The sequence below is a fragment of the Mustela nivalis genome, assembly GCF_964662115.1.
Source record: "Mustela nivalis genome assembly, chromosome: 2".
Taxonomy (NCBI): domain Eukaryota; kingdom Metazoa; phylum Chordata; class Mammalia; order Carnivora; family Mustelidae; genus Mustela; species Mustela nivalis.
Window position 1 is genome coordinate 23,213,681 of NC_139021.1, and position 21,349 is coordinate 23,235,029.

A 21,349-nucleotide genomic window follows, 5' to 3' on the forward strand; every position below is an offset into this window, starting at 1 on the left:
GAATACATAATTCAAAAGTCCCATATTAGGGGCTTGCAGGATGTGTTGGTGAAATGACTAGAATTTCTCGGTTTGTTATATAAGTTTTCAAATAATGGAGGAAGTTCTAGAAATTATTTAAGAATTTCCAAAGTGAGATTGTCAGGGGGTTTGAATGATACCAGTTCTCCGAAACTTCTTTTTCATTTAGACAATTCCCTATTTATTTGTATTCTACAGTGAGTCACGGGCTTATATTTCTATTGTATTTCTGTCTTATTTATAATTATCCTATATATGTGTAGCATTTGGTAATAAGTATATGCATACATTAAACATGCTCATTCTTTAGACTATGGAAATTAAGAAAATTGAATATAGAGCTTTTCATTCCACATCACAGTTGTGTTTCAATGCTGAACTTCAGTAACTGGAAGCCATTTCTATATTCTGGTAATTTGATAACCCACTTTGAAATGTATTTGTTGAGCTCATTGTAATTCCATGTGTCTCTAATGAAAGGCATGTGAAGGTATGGGTTGAAAGAATTAACTGTGCTTAGTCCTTGCAGAGACCCTGCTGCCCGTTTTGGGCAATCTTTAACCTGGCACCCAGTCCTGTGCTTTGCTAAAATGGAGTTTTCCAAAATTTAAATGATGTCATGTTGGAAAGCGATGCCAAGAAACAATGTGGCAGTTTCTAAATTTTGTGAAGCTAAAATCCCTGGTTACAAGAAAGAGTACATGTCACAGATGAGTAGTTAGTAATGACTTCAGTTTAGCAGGAAAAGAGCAATTCCCATATGCTGATTCTAGTCTCATAACAAAGAATGTTATAGAAAGATTGCACAGTATTTAACAAGCTGTGAGTTAATGTGACAGTGTCAGTGGATCTAGTTCCAGAAGGATAATCACTTTACCATATTTCTTCAAAAATATTTTAAGTTATACAGAAAACTCGCTACAAATGAATCCAGACGGTTCCCACTGCACTCCACCCCCCTCTCCCTAAGTGAGGCAGTAACACTGAGTTTAGTTCAACAATTAAATTCTCCAGACTGCCTGATCCTAAGGACCTGGATAGATAAATAAGTGTCGCTGTCAGGCTGAGCCTCAGAGGTCTACCTCCTGTCGGCTGGTGAGTGGGTATAAATGAGAATATTCTCCTGGAGTATTTGAGACTTAGGTTTTAGTACATCACTTTACCTCTCACGGAGAGCTACTCCCGGTTTGAACCTAGACTACATTCTTCAATGTTTGTGGGCACCTTAGATAAAGTCAAGAAAATGAAGTCGAGTTGCATTGCTTTCAGCTCCGTGGAGCATGTACTGTGGGCGGTCTTCGGTATGATGGGTTGGTGGGTTGGTTATCCACCATTCATATCCAAGGCCTTTCCCAAAGGCTTGGTCTCTTACGTGCATTCGTATTGGCACGATGTTTTCCACGCCAGTACGAACTGTAATAAACTGGTGGATTTAACTTTGAATCATAGGCTTGACTGGGTTCCCTTAAAGCTTAGAGCTCATGCTCATCGTTTTGGTGTTGCAAGGACTCTTAGAGGCAGGGATGGGGAGCAGCAGGGGAGTGGGGAGAGGCCTTATCTCTCTCAGTGATGTAGAAAAAAAAGTGCATATTCTCCATCATGAAAGAAGATAGCCTTTTTCAATTCCGAGAATATTGTTTTACCATCCCACTAAGGAGACTTGTCTCTGCTTTTCCAATGAACATATATAGTTGGGTATTCAGAGAGGGAGGTACATAAAATTAGCAATCCATCACGAAAAATTTCTACAAAATGTCTTTAATAAAGGCGTTTTTTTTCTTTGAAAGCAATTATGAAGTTGATAATTAAATGAGATGCAAATAAGATTATATTTAAATCAGAGTTCCCAGTCTTCCCATTGTTGAAGACATTCCCTGGGGACAGATTATGGAATGAAGGAGTTCTGGTACTTTAAATGCATATGCTACTGTTGCTGGGTATTGACTGCTTTAAGAAGTTAAGGGCTCCTCTTTTGTTAAAAAGACAATGGTTTTGTATCCAGTGTTTACCTCCTGAAGTAACAGGCAGCACAGTCCACTGCCACTATTTGATTTACCCTGTACTTTCTGTGTACAAACTTTGATTTAAAATGAAAAGCTCGGTGAATTTTTTAAAAAGTGACAAACAGGAGAAATGTAATCAAATTCACTTTTCCCTCTTCTTTCCACCTAACAATGTGTGGCTGCCTTCTATTTTTATCTTTATTTTTATTTTTTCTAAAGATTTTATTTATTTATCTAAGAGAGAGAAGAGAGTGTGAGAGAGATAGAGCATGAGCAGAGGGAGGGAGAAGGAGAAAGCAGGCTCCCCACTGAGCATGGAGTCAGATGATGTGATGATGCCGGACTCCATTCAGGACTCAGTCCGGGACCCCAGGATCATGACCTGAGCTGAAGGCAGACCCTCAATCGAATGAGCCACCCAGGTGCCCCTGCCTTCTATTTTTAAATTATATGATGACTAAGAACTTACTTGAATTTCCAATAGATTCTGGCATCTGGATGTCTGTCTTCATTCAACATATGAATTGAATTGTTTGCTCTGTGTGTCCCCACTAGTTGCTTCTAGTTTGGTGGGTGAAGGGTGGGGAGTGTGCCAGGGATTTCAGCGCAATGCCTTTCACAGTCTCTTCCAGTTTATGTTATCTTACGCCTTTAGTTTTGTGTTCTCCTCTCATTCCCTTTAAAAGAAAGGGGCGCCTTGGTGGCTCAGTGGGTTAAAGTCTGCTTTCAGCTCAGGTCATGATCCCAGGGTTGTGGGTTCAAGCCCTGCATCGGGCTCCCTGCTCAGCGGGGAGCCTGCTTCCCCTCCTCTCTCTCTGCCTGCCTCTCTGCCTACTTGTGATCTCTGACTGTCAAATCAATAAATAAAATCTTAAAAAAAAAAAAGCTGTGGGGTAGACAAGTTATACACAGTATTATAGGAATTTAGACAATACAGATAAATTCAGAAAAGAGGCTAAAACCCTGGCGAGAACCTCTCCTGATTTGGGTTTATATGCTTCTGTAATCCTTTGAGTGTGTGTAACTGTGTGTATGTGTAAGTGTGAGCATTTCTCTTTTCTGTTCTCTCATCCAACCTTGAAAAAGAGGCAGTTTTGCCAGAAGTTGATTTTGGAAGTACAAGGAGAACTCTGCCCACAACTTTTTGCAAGGCCTGTTACTTCAAACTTGATAACAGTGCCGCACATTTTGGCTAACCATGCAGTGCTGGCGTGTGCCAAAGGTACCTTCCTGGCCTGAACCGAAATTCTCACATCAGGTTCTTCTTCTTTTGCTCACATCGTCAGCCTCTCAGCCACAGAGTCTTGGCGCCATTGTTTGGGCACCAAAGAGGACTAATCTCTTCCTCAAAGTCACCTGATTTTGGAGGGCTTCGACTATAAAAATGAATTCCATCTGGATGGGGAGCAGTTGGGAGGCTTGAGTCATTACCAGGAAGGAGTGCTGAAGTGAAATCTTAGATGAGCCTTTAGTACTTAGAGCGGAGGCCTGCCAGGTGTTCCTCAGGGTATAGACCTGGCTTGAAATAAGGAGTTGCTGTTCTACTAAGGTCTTCCTGGCTATTTTACCTACTGGCTTGCATGGATCAGAGCGTCCTAGTTGGAGGATCATTGAACATTTGACCAAGTTCTGAGTGAGCTCCTGAAGGGACTGGGAAGATCTGGAGTCATTTTGGAAGGCTTGCCTTTAAGTTACTTAGAAAAGCTTCATAAAATGCTTCAGGTCTAAGAACTCTGGAGATTAATGGTTTCAGCACAAACAGGGCTTAGATAAAATTCTAAGTACTGGCAGGCAGTTCAGAAACAAATGGGTATCATGTAGCTTAGTCAGTTGATTACCTATTCTTGCCTTTTCTGTAAGCTTCACTCAGCTTATTCACTAAATTTCAGTAACTTCAATAAATTCACTCAACCAATAGTTACCTATGCATTTATAGGTACTGTACCTGGTTATGAGACTATCAATATGAATGGCCACAGGAGAACTCTGGCCACATAGGATTATGAGTATCGAAGCAAAGTAAGTAAAATATGACTAGGCATAACTTCAATTTGAGCTATAGAAGAATACAATGGCACATCAATGCCTAAATAAACCAGTTTCATTAACGTGTCATAAATTTATATCTGCAGCCCTATCCTTTTATGTGCATTGGTAAGATATCTTTGATTTTTAAAAAAAAATTCCTTGCTTTTTGATCAGAGTTGATATATTAGATTTTTTAAAAATATATAATATCTGTTCATTTTTTACCTTTCTTCAGTATACACATCACATTACTTCTAGCCCAGTTTTCCTCATCTCTTTGATTTAGAAACTTCAGGTGGATTCCTGTTTTCCACAAGGACTCTAGCCTCATCCACTGGGATCCAGATTCTATCTTACTAATAACCTTTACACCACATATTTTAGTAACCCAGATTCTTCCCTGTCCCTTGACACATGTTTATATTGGAGAGCAACGCTTTGTTTGCCTTGCTCTTCTTTGCTGCTGTCCTTTCTTGTCCGCAGAGCTGTGCAATTCTTTCTTCTCCCCCGGGCTCATTTCCACTCTCCTCTGCCTTAAAAACTTGCACTGTTAGTGACCACGTTACATTATTGTATTATGAGTGAAAGAAATAGTGGACATAATAAGAACACTCATAAAAATAATAGTAGATATTTAGGACTTACTGTTTGTCCTCTAGGGACTTTATTGTTTGCCCTGCTGATTTTGGGGCAAAATCCTTTTATATCCTGTATTGTTACTGAGATATTTGCTGTAAACCTTATTTCTTTGACAGAAGGAGCTCGTATCTTATGCAAGAATTTTCTCTTAAAATTTTTTTCTCCTTTTGATATTTGGCAACATTGTTATAAACATACTAGATGCTCAATAAATACATACAATATAGATGAATTAATTGACTAGAAATTTTGGTATGAAATGCCCTTGCCTATAGTCAGAATGTATATATGATATTTGATGTTGCTTTGGTACTTTATTTTCCGACTTGATGAACAAGAATTCTTTTTAAACCATTAATATTCTATACTCATGACACAGTAGATAGGAACTTTACCGAGAATTAAATGTTCCAACTTTTGTTTGATAGTTTATTTAATATTATTAAGCTTTGGGAAGAGATCAGTTTTAAACAAAGTATATATAGGCACATACGTATTAATAATCTATAAATGAACATCAGTTAATTCAGAATATTATCATTATATTTCCAGGATTATAGGTAATTGCCTATGATAAGAAACTATAGTACTATTGGCACTGTCTTAAACAGTAAAAAAGAATGTATCAAAATCAGATCTCATTATTTTATCTTAATAAGGCTTTTCCCATTATGTAACTATGTAGAAATTTTACCCATAATCCAGTGGTGCAAAGTTTCTATTAAGTTTGTATGTAGAATGTGTGCAAAGTTTTGTGAACATGTATGATAAATGAATTGTGTCATATTTTCAGGAAAATAAGGAATCTTCCACAGAATGAGTGCTTTAATCCTTTGTTGCAGAGAGCTGATGACTTTCACCAAACACCACTGAAATTGCTAACACCCAAGAACCTGTTTCAGTTCCGTCAAGAAGTCACATTCTCTCTTGAGAGAGAGCAAGCTCTTGGGTTTGCAAAATCAGTGAATCACCGAGTCACTCACACCCCTTCCCATGGCCAGCTTCTGCTGCCTTTCAGGTTATAGTCATTTCCCCCCCAGAACCCTTTCTTATGTGAAATCTAAATCAGGCCTCTCAGTGTTCTGTTTCCCGCCCCCCAACCTCGGGCTGGACTGTAAACTCCCAGAGGGAGAGCTTCGTGTCTGCCTTCACAGGTGTATCCTCAGCGCCTTGCTTGATGCCCACAAAATCCTATATGGCTGAATGTATACATGTGATGTTGCAGTGCCCCCCCCCCGCCCCCGCCCCCGCCCCCGCCCCCGCAACGCCATCGGTGGTTTCGCTTTCCGTGGTTTGTCGCCATGGCAACTGGTCTGGACGCAGATGATCTTCCTCTGACGTAAGGTCAGGAGGACGGTAATAGTCTAATGCTACGTCACCACGCCTGCGTCATTCCCCTCACTGCCTCTCTCCACGTAGGCATCGTATCACATCATCACGAGAAGGGGGAGTCCAGGGCAGTAGGCTCTTTTGAGATGGTGACCACATTCAGGTAACTTTTATTACAGTATATTGTTAAAATTATTCTATTTAATTTTTTAGTTACTGTTAATGTTTTATGGTGCCTAATTTATAAATTAACTTTATCACAATCATAGAAAGTTTAATAGATCTACATAGGAAAAAAACCCCATAGTGTCTAGAGGTTTTAGGCACCCATTGGGGGTTAGAACATATCCCCCAAGGAAAAGGGGGCCTACTATAATTTATTCTTGATTGTAAGTATCAGTTTTCATAGCATATGGTCAGTTTGGTAATAGGCATACAGAAATTAGAATTCAGTGCTGAACTCTGAGGGGTACTGATGCCAACAGATACGCTTAACTTTGACTTCTGGAAAAAAAGAATTCTGATAGCAGCTTGTTTGGGCAATCATTTGTTATTTTTTCATGAGGATAAAGGGAAGCGTGCACAAGAAGGATAAACAATGGAACATGGCGACATGAGTAACTTTATTTTAAGTTACTGAATCAAACACTGAAGTGGTTCTTTTTCAGGTAGTATTCTTGGTCATCAGAAAATAGTCTTGAATAGTGCAAACTATTTCATGCCACTTTTTCACTGTGCATATACTGGACTGTAGGCATTACCTTCCAGAGTCTCCCTACTCTTTTAGCTCATTTGGACCATATTGATGATATTTTTATGAAGGAGAATTCCATTTTTATTTCCATAAGTCAGGGCGGCATTTTTCGGGACCTACAGTGTTTCCCACCCCCCTCAGAATATGGGAAACACTTAACAGGCTACAATTTTCTTAGAGACTTCTATAATGTTTCACTTTTAATGTAATTTGTTCTGGTTCAGCATTAAAATGGGGCTTTCTTAGTGTTTTAACAAGATTAAAAAGTACCATCTGTTACTCCTGTGATAAGTTTTTCATGAAGTCATTGTAGTGATAGTATTTTATTTTCTGAATAGCACCCTGATTTATGGTCTAAGTAAACAACGCATCATTTGCAACTATGAGGATGATGATATTAACCAGGTATCAGTTTTATTTGTTCAGGTGAACTCTGCACTAATCTAAGTAAATAGCTAAGTAAAACTGTTACTATGAAATGCTGTGAAACAAAAAGTTTAACAGAATAATGTAAGCAGTTAATTTAAAGTAATCCTGCACAGGGTCCCTGTTTTCTGGGCATTGTGCCACTCCTTTCACAAACACCTTTGCCCATCCATGCGTATCCTTGATTCCTGTAGTCAGCAGTTAAATGCATGGCGCATTCGGGCATTGACGTCCGGAACACATACAACATCTATAGGTGTGGGGCTGGCCAATCTGTTCTTGCTCTGTTTAAACCAAAGGCCCTAAGCTTGTTCAGGTGACAGTATTTTTGGACTTTGTGGTTCTCTTTGAGGAAGGAGCTCCGTGAAATAGTGTTAAATTATTAGATCAAACAAACCTGTACCTACAAAACAAATGCTAAATGCCACACGAGATAGTTTTCAGAAATCGTATGGTCACGTGTCTCTGTTGATGTTTGTGTGCTGCTGCCCATTCATTTTTAGAAGCTGTGTAATAATAGAAGCCAGAGTCTTAAGAAAATATTAACTAGGTGGAAACTTTAAAATGGATAGAATTTTACCTATTAACTTGCCGCCTTCATGCAAGGTGAGAAACACCATCATTATTTGATGTGTGAGATGGAGTACTTTATTACATAGAGAACCGCTGTCATAGATGAAGGTAGAATCAGCCACACTTCATTTAAAGACAGCATTTAATCAGAGTGGAGACAAACCATGAGAGACTCTTGGCTCCAGGAAACAAACTGTGGGTGACGGAAAGGAAGGTGGGTGGGGGTATGGGCATTACAGAGGGCATGTGATGTGATGAGCACTGTGTGTTACATGCAACTAATGAATCATTGAACACTACATCAAGAACTAATGATGTACTGTGTGTTGTCTAATTGAATTTAAATAAAAAAAATAAGCATTTATTTAGCCTTATAAAAACACTCAAAATTTAGGAAGAAGCCATAGTGTTATTTTATGAGCTATTTTTCATCAGTTTCAATCAGTCTTCTAAGATAAGCAGGTTCCTTTCATTTTCTCATTTGTAAAATAAAGCTAATCAATTCTTTGCAGACTTTCAGTGAGGCCTAACGAGAGAATTATAGAAGTCTAAAATCAAACGGTTTGTACAGGACAGGGGCCCAGTTAGTTCTCTTCTAACCTTCACCTAGATTGCAGTCCACATGATATAATGATCCATTTAATAACACACCTCTTCTACCATCACCTCCCCCGCGGCCACCAGAGTCCGTGACAGAGCTGCTCTCCCCTACCTTCTTGTCTATTACCTTCTTCCTTCCTCAGGTCCCTGTTTTTGCATCTGATCTCTTTTTAAACCTTTTACCCTTTCCCGTTTCTCTTGTGCAGAACTTATTTTCTTCTCATCTCATCACTCTTTCATTCTCTTTCCTAACACTTTATTGCCTCCTTCTGCACATTTGGCCCTTTGTGCCCTGCAGCCTGGCCTGAGTAACCAAGGAACCAAGAGCCTCCTGCTCCATTGAATTGCTTGCATTGGCCCATCAGACCAGAACAGCTAAAAGATTTCTTCTCAGTGTATTCCTGCGTGGTCCCTGCAGAGCCCCTGCTGTTTCACTGAAAAATCACACACATGTGCACACAAACACGAACTTTCTAGCCGGAAAATGTACAGATCGTAAGTCTCTGGCTCAGTGAATTATTACAAAATAAATGCTCTGTGTAACTCTCTCTCATGTCAAGAGATAGAAATTGCTGGTACTGTATAAGCTCCCTTTGCCAGTACCCTAGTGTCCCCTCCTGTTCTCTGTGCTCTTCCATTCCCTAGGAATTAATCACTCTCCTGACTGATTCTGACACTTTAGATTGGCTTTGCTTCTTTTTAAACTTTGCATGCATTAAAGTATAACAACCCTATGCATTAAAAGAATGCATTCTCTTGTGTCTGACATCTTACTCAACATCGTGTATGTGAAATTCATCCATGTTGTATGTAGTTTGTTTTTATTACAATCTACTATTCCATTGTATGGCTGCGCATTCCGTTGTATAGTCATACTACAAGTTTTTAATCTAATCTGTTGAGGTACATTTGGATTGTTTCCAGTTTTGACAGTTCAAATGATGATGCTATGAGCATTCTTGTGAATTGAACTTCTTTTTTTAATTTTTTAAGTAGGCTCCCTACCCAGCTTGAGCACAGTGTAGGCCTTGAACTCATGACCCTGAGATCAAGACCTGAGCTGAGATCAGGAGTAGGATATGTAACTGACTGAGCCACCCAGGTGCCCCCTGAATTGAACTTTTAAATTAAACTTCTGGTTTTATGTTATTCCAGATGCTTTAAGTTGCTAGGAGTCTGATCCAAATGTTTGAGACTTTTCTGTATTCTTTTATTTCCCAAGCCTGTTCCTTTAAAATACAAACTTTTATTTATTTTTTATGCATGATGCTATTAGTACAGAATATTTTAAATTTTGGAACGTTAGAGAATACATGATGAAAAATTTTGTAAATCACATTTGTATCTATAAATGCATGAGGTTATAGCAAATACAGTTTCCCCTCACTATCTGAAAGTAGATTGTTCCTCTGAAAACTTCCATAAACTGAAATGGTCTATTTTCAAAGTTTGCATTATGCTATTTCACTTTTAGAAAAGACCTACGCTAATACAGTAACAGCTTTTTTAGTGAAAGTGAAAATTATCTTCTGATTTTTTTGTTGTTGTTATCAAAAACAAGTACTAATATAGCTCTTTCCTAAAAACAAAGCAATATAATGAGAACCTTTGGAAAGCAGAAGATACCTGTATTATTATATAGTTAATAAATGTATTAAGTACCATGTGGCATTCATGTACAGAATAAATAATCATGCAGGTAAATGAACTTATAAAAATTCATTTTACTGATTACAAAAACATCATTATGGGGAATTATTACTATGTAGAGTACACTTTTTTTTTTTAAGTGAACCTTCCTCTAACTGTAATTCAGTCCTCAAATTGTACATAAGGTTATGTAGACATATATAGAACCCAAATCAAATCAACGTAATTGTGAGTCACTTTCTTTTTTTTTTTTTTTTTTTTAAGATTTTATTTATTTGACAGAGAGAGCGAGCAAGCACAAGCAGGGGGAGCAGCAGAGGGAGGGTGAGTCACAGTTCTGAGAAATAAATTTAATTCTTCTCACTACTTATGCATTTATTACTGTATGTCCATGGATCCAGAGCTGTGAATGATATCTGGTTCTTTTTTAGCCTAAATAAAGACAAAATTAATGCCACGAGTCTTTGAATGTCATGAATTAGTTTGGTATTAATTAATGTTGATGATACAACGTTAGCATTTTTTTAGCTTTTATTCTCTCAAGCCTATTTAATGTCAAAAGATTCTGGTTTTCCTTCATGAGATAAGCAATATGCAGAAATTTCTAAGTGTGCTAACATTGTATCTGTCCCTGAGAACTTTTGCGAGTGCTTACTCAGTACTAAGCTAGTCTCAGTGGGGAGGGCCGTATTAGTATCGCTTGACTTTTTAAAAAACTCGTATGTCCCCTGTGACAGTATGCTGCTTTATTTTCCGCCAGTAACCATTATCATACAGTGGCGTTGTTAGTGATGGTAATGTGTTCTAGCCTTAGAAGAAGGCTTTTGACTTCTTTTTTCACTTGGAAAAAGTTTGAGAATTTTTGATAACATAGAGATATTTCAATATATGAATTATATATCAGTATTTTGAGTAAAATAAGCAGATATGTGAATGGATATATAGTATATTAATATTGTTAATTAATGTTTTAGTATTAACATATGAACATTTACAATATTAATAAAGATATTTTCTGATCTGGAGAGCTTCATAACCTAGTGGGGTAGTTGAAACATAAACACATAGTTGCAGTGGGATGTGGCATGTACCTTAAAAGGAGCTTTACATGAATTGCTGTGGATGGTAGTGGAGAAGACTCACTTTTGCTTGAGGGAATTGTAGAGGGCTTTGGAGAAGTAAATCCATTTGGAGACTTGTGTAATTTATTACTTTAAGTGATGTGCTAGGTGTTAAGAGGCAAATCCAAAAGTTAGGATAACCTACTAGTCCATAAGATTACCGGGAAGGTTGCATATTCACTTGAAACAACTATAGAACCAGTCAAGTACAATTGATGGCTGTCTTTATGAAATGGTGTATTTTTAGATTGTGTTCTCTAGTTCTTAAAGTGCTGTCACTTTTGTATCTATAGCTGTTGTTCATAAAAACACTAAAGAGTTTATGAGAAACGTAATGGGAAACCAGGTGGTCTAGCAAGGCTTTTGACTTCTTTAGACTCTGTTCTTCATGGGCTGGGTCTATGAACCAAACAAGTGATTTGACATTTCTAAATCTTAGTTACTTCATCTGTAAAATGTGAAAACAAAAGTATCTTACTTAATAAACTTTTGGCACAGCGCCTGGTTCTTAGTAACAATGACATAATACATTTTTGTTATTAACTAAAAATTCACGTTATACCGTACATCAACATTCACGATTGTGAGTCTTAAAAAAAAGGTCTGATTCTGACTTTTGATTTCTTTCAACATTCAATTAGATTTTGAAGGAATGTTTTGTAAAACACCTGAGTCTGGAATTATATCTATATTTTTCCCTTACTCTGTTGTGACAGGTGTCCACAACAAGATTGAGGGAGAAAAGAAATTACTAATTGGGGTTCAGGTGGTAAAAATCTTTTTAAAGGTGTGTGTGTGTGTGTTTGTTTAGATGGATTCTGGAACATATATTGAACTTGAATTTGAAGATTGACTAGTTACCTATACAAGAATATTTTATGAGTGAGCAAATTTTTGCTTTCACTAATTCTACAGCCCCACACATAATATCCAATCATTATTCTTTCTCTCTTGGTGCCTGTGTAATGGAGGAGCTTTGGGGCCCAGGCATAACCTGGGTATAGGGTCATCCTCTCAAACTCAGACCTCAGTATGACCTCACCACTATGTTTGCTGTGGACTTAAAATTTTAACTTGTAATTAATTCCCTGTTTCAGATTTACTTTGGCATCTACCTAGCCTGGCTTCATTCTTAAATTTATTTTTAATCTTTTGTTTTGATATTTGGTGGTGGGGGAGATGCAGTAACCATAAAACAAAATCCTAAAGCCCATAAAACTAGAGCCGGGGACTTGTAAGAGTGAGTTAGGGAAGCCCTATATACTTAATTTCTCTTCTGCACTGCCTAGAACCATTGAGCCAGATTGGCATTAATGTATACTATAAAAAGATGCAGTCATAGAGTGGGTCCACCCTGAACACTGTTTACTGACTATGGTCTGGGCATTGGCTTTCTGTCTTTTATTATGTGTACACATGAGTCTGCAGGTAGAGATTGGACTGAGTTGGGAGGAATGGGATTTACTAATGACCGGAGAGGAGGATGGTGGGCTAGACCCATTCTCCCAGAAATCTTTAAGTGATTGAGAACTACTGATTTTAACTATATGAACCTTAGGTCCCTTAGTTCAATCCCGGGTCTCTCTCTAACCTCTTTCTGCATGCCATATTCCATGAAACTCTTTGCTGTATTTTGGTTCCTGAGCAAATTTGGTTCAGATAAAACTGAAGTTATTATAAATGAATGACACAAATCTAGTGGACAGAGTGTAGTGTGTTAAATGGGTCACCTTAGTGAACATTAGAAATAATGCCTGAAAAAAAAAATTAGGACTTCTTTATGCGATGGTATCTGTATAAACTGTTAAGCTCTAAGATAACATTGGGCTTATACCCATCTGTGTTGATGCGTGTATAATTTGGACATCTGAGATCGTATTGTACATAGATGTTTATTTCTGCCTTTTCCACTCAGTGTTCTATCATGGCTGTAATCCTCTGCCATTACACAATCTTTTAAAATACTGATTCTAAATCTTTCATGATAATGGATCCTGATCTTCTTTTATTGTTGCTTGCCATGCTGGGGAGAATAAAAAAACAAAACAGAAACAAACCACGCCCTTCAAAATGATCAGATCAAAGCATCTTCGTTTTCTTGCCAAGTTGATGAAGAAATACTGCTTTGCTTAAAAAATATCATATATGTTTTGAAATAAATAATTTTCTTCTTGCTGTGGATACCCAATCTCATTTGGCTTTATGTCACAAAACTAATGTTGTGTGACACACAGTGGGAGATGTTGCTCTAGACAGTAATTTTCAAAGAAGAAATTCCAATCCAAATTGAACAGACATCACCACTGCACAACCCCTAGGACTTTTTAGAGCTGTAACTGCTAATGTACAATGTGGATCTATGAGAGGTTATATAAAGTATACAGTTTACACTAAACTTAATTTGACCAAGAAACCTCCTTACTATATTTCTTTTTTTGAAACCAATATCATGGGAAGAACATAGAGAAGATTCATAGAACATAGAGAAAATACTTGAATTTTTGAATTCAAAAATTGAATTCTTGAATTTTTGAATTTTGAATTTTTGAATTCTATGAATTCTTGAATTCATAGAACATAGAGAAAATTCTTGAATTTCTTTTTATCTTAAATGTAACTATAATAAAATCCCAGACAGAGCCTAGCTAAACTTAGGGTGAGCATAGATAGAATGTCCTGAAATAATGGTTTATTCAAAAAGAAGTTCTTATAGCTGAAGGTTTCTGAGCCTGTTATCTACCCAAATTATGAAGGGATTCTGGGTGAACCTCTTCTTTTTTTCGTTCAGAAAACTTTTCTCATTCTAAGAGTCAGGAAGAAGTGGCTTAACTTGTTCTATCGGGAGTTGCTTTCAGGTGTAGAATTTTAAAAAATCATCTTTCTATGGGAACATTCAGTATACTCAACAAAAGACAAAAATGGTTCCAACCTGTGTGTGAATATAATATATTTTTATCAGAAGGGAAGATGATGCTGAATTGGCTACATGAAGCAGTCAGCACCTACTACGTTGGTATTTAACCACATTTCATGTTATTAGTCTGTATTCATTACACTTTGTGAAAGACATCCATCAGGTCTGTTTAATGTTTAATGTTTAATTTAAATGGACTTTTCATAGTCATATAGAACAAAGATCCCTGACTGCTTGGGATTTACACATACTAAACTGTCCTCTGAACTTACTTCTAATTCCCTTTCACGGGCTGTATGTTTGCTGATTCCTCATGATATTTGTTCCTTACCCATTGGACATCCCTCCTTGCTGCTTGGACCTTGGATGGGTGAGTCCTTTGGAGTGGTTTCCTGCGGTACCCCGGAGATGAGCAGAGTGGTTTACTGGTTTCACGAGCGAGACAAGTTAAGGATGGTGCAAATTACTTCCCTTCACTTTGGCTGTTTAACATACATATATTTAACACATACCTGTTATATGTAACATGTATGTTGAATATTACAGTGTGTTAAATTTATGTGTAACACACAAACATGCTTCCTCTATGTATACGTATATATACACACACATACACACACACATATGACTAGTATAAGCTCTCAATATACTTTCACAATATTTGTTTTAATCTTGGCACTCTTAAAAAAATTAACAAAAACTTTGCTTAATACACTCAGCTGATCAAAGCTGTGAATACGGTGAGCATTCCTACTGAATCTTCATGGTATGCCTTTATTAGATTCACTGTACTATATATATGCATGTTAATTTACTAAATGGATTGGCAGTGATTGACACAGATTTCTTACGGGAGAACTGAGACAGATGTTAGCCAGTTTTATTGCTGGATTTTGTTAATAATTGAGATTTTCATTTCTATTGAATAACGGTGGAAAACAGGTAAAGCAACATCGATATACTACAGTTGTACCTTTACTATATAAAGATGTTTTTCAGCATCCAAATTCTGGAAAGTCAAAGGCATTTTTGCAAATCTTGACACTCATTATTAGATTTCAGTAGAAATCTAATTTACATACAAATAAAATGTCAATTCCCATCACAACCATCAAGATAAATAGATGCATTTATATTTTTCCATGAGCTAGTCTTTTTGAACTTATGGGCTGTGTTTGGCTCTTTGCCCATCAACCAGGTGAAATATTCTAAGTTTAGCAAGGAGGAGGGATGAAGTTACGCCCAACCCATACATACATGCAAAGTCATACTGGCCTGTTTGAACCAACAGTTGTCATTGTACGTTATTTTAATTGGGTTTGTGTTTGTGTGTGTGTGTGTGTGTGTGTGTTTACCCCTTTGAGAGGAACGAAAACAAAAGGAAACACAACATACCTGCGAGGAAACAAATGATAACATTTCTTAATTTGCTTAGTGAAATTGTGACCTTATTCAAAGCAGAGTTTTTAATACATTTGCCTTTCAACTGTTATGAAAGCAAAAATAATCAATTCCCCTTTCCTTTTGATAACTCATGATGCATACTTGTTTTATTTTTTTTTTTTGCTTTAATTAGGGAAATAGGTGCACACTTCATTTTTTTTCACGTATATTCACAGTGTTTTGTTGTTGTTGTTGTTGTTATTTTCGTCTTTTTTTTTTTTAAAGATTTTATTTATTTATTTGACAGAGAGAGATCACAAGTAGGCAGAGAGGCAGGCAGAGAGAGAGAGAGGGAAGCAGGCTCCCTGCCGAGCAGAGAGCCCGATGCGGGTCTCGATCCCAGGACGCCGAGATCATGACCTGAGCCGAAGGCAGCGGTTCAACCCACTGAGCCACCCAGGCGCCCCATTTTCGTCTTTTTTTAAAGATTTATCTATTTTGGGGGCGAGGGGCAGGGCAAAGAGGAGGGAGAGAGAGAATCTCAAGCAGACTCCCTACTTAGCATGGAGCCTGAATAGTGGGCTCAGTCTTGTGACCCTGAGATCATGACCTGAGTCGAAATCAAGCATTGGACCCTTACCCAACTAAGCCACGCTGGTACCCTTCTACAATTTGAATTAAACTTCTAGTATGATGTTTTTAAAGGCAAAAAACAGTTTTGTAATTTTCTGCTAAAAATAAAATGGTTAACGAAATACTTTCTCTAAGATGTGTATGGGTATGTGGAGACTCATTACCAGGCCATCTCTTTTTACTTAGACCAGTACATTTGAAATGAGATATTTGAAATATAGAGAGCAAAGCTCGATGAAATAAAAGCCTAATAAAATGTGTTTGGGCCAACATCAAAACTCTTTGAAAGAGGATATCTAAATAATGTGCATTTTATCTCAGAGAGTCTTGGGTTAGTTCTAGTGTCCAGATGACTATTAATGGGCTTTGGGCTCTGAAGCATATGTTAAGAGAAGTGATCATTTTGGATTAATTTGATGTGAATTAATAAGAGATTTATTTGATGGGAGTTGTTTGAAGGTGATGACATTTAAATCTCAGCAGGATTTAAGATATCCAAAAATACCTTTAAAGATTCAGGAACAGTCAATTCAGAGAGAGCAAATTAAATAGACATGGGTAGCAAAGACCAGGATCTGACATTAGGTTTATGAAGTTTGAAGCAGTTTACAAAAAAAGCAACCTACCATTGAAGTATTGCTCTGGAATCTGAAGAAACAGAAAACATTTAAACTCCTTCAGCAATTCTTGGGTTTATGATTTGGATAAACAATGTTCTCTTGCATTTTATAGTTCACTTAAGCAATCTGATTTTGATCTGTATATATGGAGTAGACAGGATTTGAGGCTTTTTTTTAAACCAATGAGCAAAGACATATGTTCTTTAAAACTGAACTTTATATGTTGTTCATATGGAAGCTATCTAGTTTGCTATAGGCCCCAAACTTGACCTTCCTTTTATTTTGCTATCACTTGCTTAATTCTTTAGATTCTTTGTGGGGGACTTCTGATCAAAAGAAACAATTTACTATTTTTTTTCTTTTCTTTTAATTTTTTTAATAAAACCTACATGAAATGTGTAATTAATAACTCGGTACTCCTAGGTTGTTGATACAAACAAGCACGGAAAAAGCATATATTAAGGAGAAGACTACCATGTCTTTCCTTTTGTGTTAAGCTTTGATTTCAAACATTTGAAAGTTTTATTATCTGGAAAAACAATAAGAAAATGTCATCTGGTATTATATATTATGATGACAAGCACTGCTACTTATAATAAAAATCATACTCAGCAGGATTTGAGACTGAGGTTAAATCATACGGCCTTGCTCCCTTAACTTTTTAGTCTTATTAAGGTTCATTCTTTCCATCCATCTCTCTCTGTCTATTGAGAGGGAATCAGTCAATTGGAAGTGCACTCAATTGAAATGGTATTTGGAAAGATACTCCAAAGCTTTATTTATTTATTAAATTTGAGAAAGAAGGGCTCCTTATAATATTTTTCTTTTCTTTTTAAAGATACCCTTCTTTGCTCTTAAATGAATGATGTGATAAAACTACAGTCCTCTCAGTAGGTGTTTGGCATGTACTTGTGCTGGCTGTACTTATTGAATGAATGAATGTTGGAGGATATGAGTAATTGATTGAATGGTAAACCTCAGTGGTATTTATGCCTTCCTTAGTTATTGATGGTTTCATATTTTATAGTCTTTTAGGGAAATTGGATTAAGTTTTCCTAAGGTAAGACTATAGTGCCTAACCCATTAACCATTAACCAGAACCATTATAGGATCTTAGAGGGTGAGGAAGTTTCGAAATCATGTATTACACTTCTCTCGTGAATAAGAACAGAGGCTCAGAGAAGTCAAGGGACTGGCCCTTGATTATATCAGCTACTGACAGGAAGCAGGGCCAGAAACTGTACATGTGGTTGCTGGACCGTTCATCCTTCCTTTGTTTAGGATCAAGATGCTACAAAGAACATAGGAATTTATATCTCTTACCTTCCAGGAGTTTCTCATCTAATGGAAATAAGTTCCTCTTATCTGCCCTGGCTCTGGATGTATGTGTGATCTCAGCTCTCTTTTTAAATTACTGTAATAGTTGATTCCTTTGATTGAGTAATTCATTTGATTAGCTATAGCCAAATTCTTTGGAGCAAGTATATGTATTAATACATATACATACATATGAAATAAAACTAAATCATTAATGGTTAATTCAAAATATCTAGATATTAATAGAACACTCAGCTTCCTTTTGTTGTGAAGATGCCATTCTGAAAACATGAGTCACAGTTTTCTATAGAAAAGGGATTTTTTTCTTACAGGTTTAAGCCTTTTAATCAGTGAGATAAAATAGATACTAGAATGATATTTTAAGCACTAATGCTGATTATTTCCACTGTCTAATACTAAAATATAGAAATAATGCAGTGTCCTACTATTTCTTATAACACACTTTTTTTTTAAAGCTAGGAAATACAAAGAATGCCTTTAGATTTGTTTTAATGTAGGAAAAAATAATTTAAAAATTTGGATTTTTGCAAATGGAAAGTCTTACATCTCAGTAATGAAAAGAAATACAAATAGTGCATTTTTTAGGAAACTAAGCACGTTTTAACCTGCTTAAATATCTCGACACATGATGCATATTCCCATTATATCGGCTGTTAGAGGAGCATTCACGTATTTGTTCAGGTGGGGAATGAGGTAGACGCGGGAATGCTCGCCATCTCCACCTCATCCACCCTCTGTCCCCCAGGTCAGTTTTTTTTTTTTATCTCACAATTGAACAGAGGACTAATGTTTGCAGTTTTGAGTCTCGTAGCTCCCACTTAGATTCTTCAGTTCCTCCTTATCCGCTTCATTTCAGCCCCATTATCCAGTCGTTTATAGTGGACCTGCTGTAAACTGGCATTTTGAACTTCTTTTCATAGTCAGTGTGAGGGATCTTGCTATTACAGAGTTAAATAAAGATGTTTTCAAATAGAGTTCCCCAAACACTCCTTGATGGCGATTTTCTAATTATTTTATGACCATCTTTGCAATATCTGGCTCAATACTTTCTTTTTCTTTAAGGTTTTTTTTTTTTTTTTTTAATTTGAGAGAGCAAGCGAGGGAGAGCATGAGCAGGGGCAGAGGCAGAGGGAGAGGGAGAAGCACATTCCCCGCCAAGCAGGGAGCCCAGGGCTGGGCTCAGTCCCAGGACCCTGGGATCACGACCTGAGCCTAAGACAGAGGCTTAACCAACTGAGCCATCCAGGTGCCCCTGCCTTAATAATTTCATTCAGATAATGCAGGTGATGGGATAATGATGGTTTAAAGCTGGTTCAGTCACCATTGTATGAACTTTTTATCGAAGAGCGAAAATAGAGATTAATAGAACTAGCTGAGAAGATAGCCCATATTACAGTGCGTAATGTTTCTATAAGTTGGGAAGGCTTACGTAGATCCCAATTATTGATGGCATTGCAATAGTTCTTTTCTCATCTGCATGGTATACACTGCTGCTATGAGTTTGGAAGAGATTCACAATGCATACCACTTCTTGTCTTCAGCTGTGACTGTGTATCAGTAGGCACACCTGGTATCTTTTCCAGAAACATGTCCGCTCTGTGTTTACTAATTAAGATCATCTATCCCCACCCCAGCGTAGGTAAGTATTCTGGTCCTTAGTGTTTGGGAACTTTAGAGGTTAAATCATACATCACGGTCTATTGTGACAATGACTTCAGTAATTTTATATCATGTTCCTCCCTTTCCTGCTGTTTTATTAGAATCCAGGGGAGGGAAGAGCTTGCTCAAGGTTTGCTCGTGCATTCAGTAGGTGTCTTTGAAGCAGCCTGTGGTGCTGGCACATTAATGTATTTTAGGTGTGCTACGTTAAAGCATATTTACATCATTTAGGAAGGAAAATTTTTTTTGTTTTGTTTTGCAGATGTACAGATCAGCTCTCAAAATGTCTTCTGTGTCTTCCGAGCGTCTTCTAAGACAATTGCATTAGCCTCCTGCTAGTTGACTAATAGAATTAATAATTGTAAAAAGCACTCTAAAGCCACATGCCTTATGAAGTCAATGCTGGGTATGATTTTACAAGTATGTGATCTATTTTTTCAAGTGAAAATGTTAACTGAAAAGTTCTTGGCACACAGTAAAACATCGTGCAATCTGTTATTTGTCTTAAAGATAATAACTTGGGGGTGGCTATAGTCTTACGATATCTAACTTATGACTTGTTAGGGGGGGTTTCTTCCACTTAGAAGTACTGCAAATGTGCTTATATTTACATAATATGTCATTCTGAAAAATTATGGCGATATAATTCCCATAAAATTATTTTTCTATAACAACTTCAAAGTGTAGTCAACTAAATTAACCAGGATTTTTTTTTTTTTTTAAGAAGCTAAAAAGAACATGCCCCTTCCACTCATAACAAGAAAGAAAACACAAATGACCTTTCTGATACTTCTTTGAAGTTTTAGCAGTTTGACAGTCTTTGCGATGTATATTTTTAAGGCTGTATTCAGGATAAGGAGTCAGTGAGTCATATAGGTTCTCAAGGTCTTTTCTTGGTGGAAGAGGGAATTGAAATTTGAAAAGATGATAATTTAATTAAATCGTATTTTCTCTTAGTTGCTCCTTCAGTACCTTTTAAACTATGACCTATTTTCTGCATAACAATAAATCAGCAAGGTCTAATTCTTTTTGTTCTGAAAAGCAAGTTACATTTTTCAATATTAACGTATTTATGACTATTCACTTTTAAGTATTTTATCTTCGTTCCTTGCTATGTAAAATGTTGCTGTTTTTGTAATCACCTTGACATTAATAAATGGGCAGAAACTGTTTTCTCTTCACTTTAATGGAAAGATAACCTCAGTGAATTGGATTCTTTCATTTTCATTTCTTTATGAACCTTGCCTTTCATATAGATTTTGTCTTTTTCTGTGTAACGTTATTTGTTTCATTTTGGTGCACTATCATTAGGGTTTATTTACAGTGAGAAAAAAATGTTAAAATACAAATGACATGGTTATTCAGTATTTGTTCAAGAAAAGATTAAATTGCAATGATTACTAACGACTTTATGTGAAATAGAAAAAACAAACAGGAAATTCTGGAGGGAAAGGCAAGAGGTGCTATAGCCAAATCATCACAGTTTTATGTGTAGTAATGGCTGATACTCTATAAACTAGAATAGAATGTAGGCCAAGTGAAGAATAGCTTTTTTTTTTTTTTAAACTCAGGCTCTTGTATTTTAAATGATAACTTCTTAAACTTCCCTTTTATTATTTTTGCTTTCATTTTTAGTTTTCCTTTTGTTGACTACTAGT

General features: G+C 36.7%; 1 protein-coding gene across 26 annotated transcripts in view; it reads left to right on the forward strand.

The window, feature by feature from the left end:
• Window positions 1-21,349, forward strand: part of TRPS1 (transcriptional repressor GATA binding 1) — a 251,565-nt gene that overhangs the window by 24,887 nt on the left and 205,329 nt on the right. For 12 of the 26 annotated variants that reach the window (XM_082721126.1, XM_082721124.1, XM_082721116.1 and 9 more), the window contains one exon: window positions 19,954-20,111. The exons of 6 other annotated variants lie outside the window; for them this stretch is intronic. In XM_082721126.1, coding sequence (XP_082577252.1) covers window positions 20,075-20,111 — 37 coding nt within the window. In that variant the 5' untranslated portion in view covers window positions 19,954-20,074. Of the gene's footprint in view, window positions 1-10,287; window positions 10,348-19,953; window positions 20,112-21,349 lie in introns of all 26 variants that reach the window. 8 more of the 26 variants (XM_082721107.1, XM_082721118.1, XM_082721129.1 and 5 more) reach the window with 3 other exon arrangements.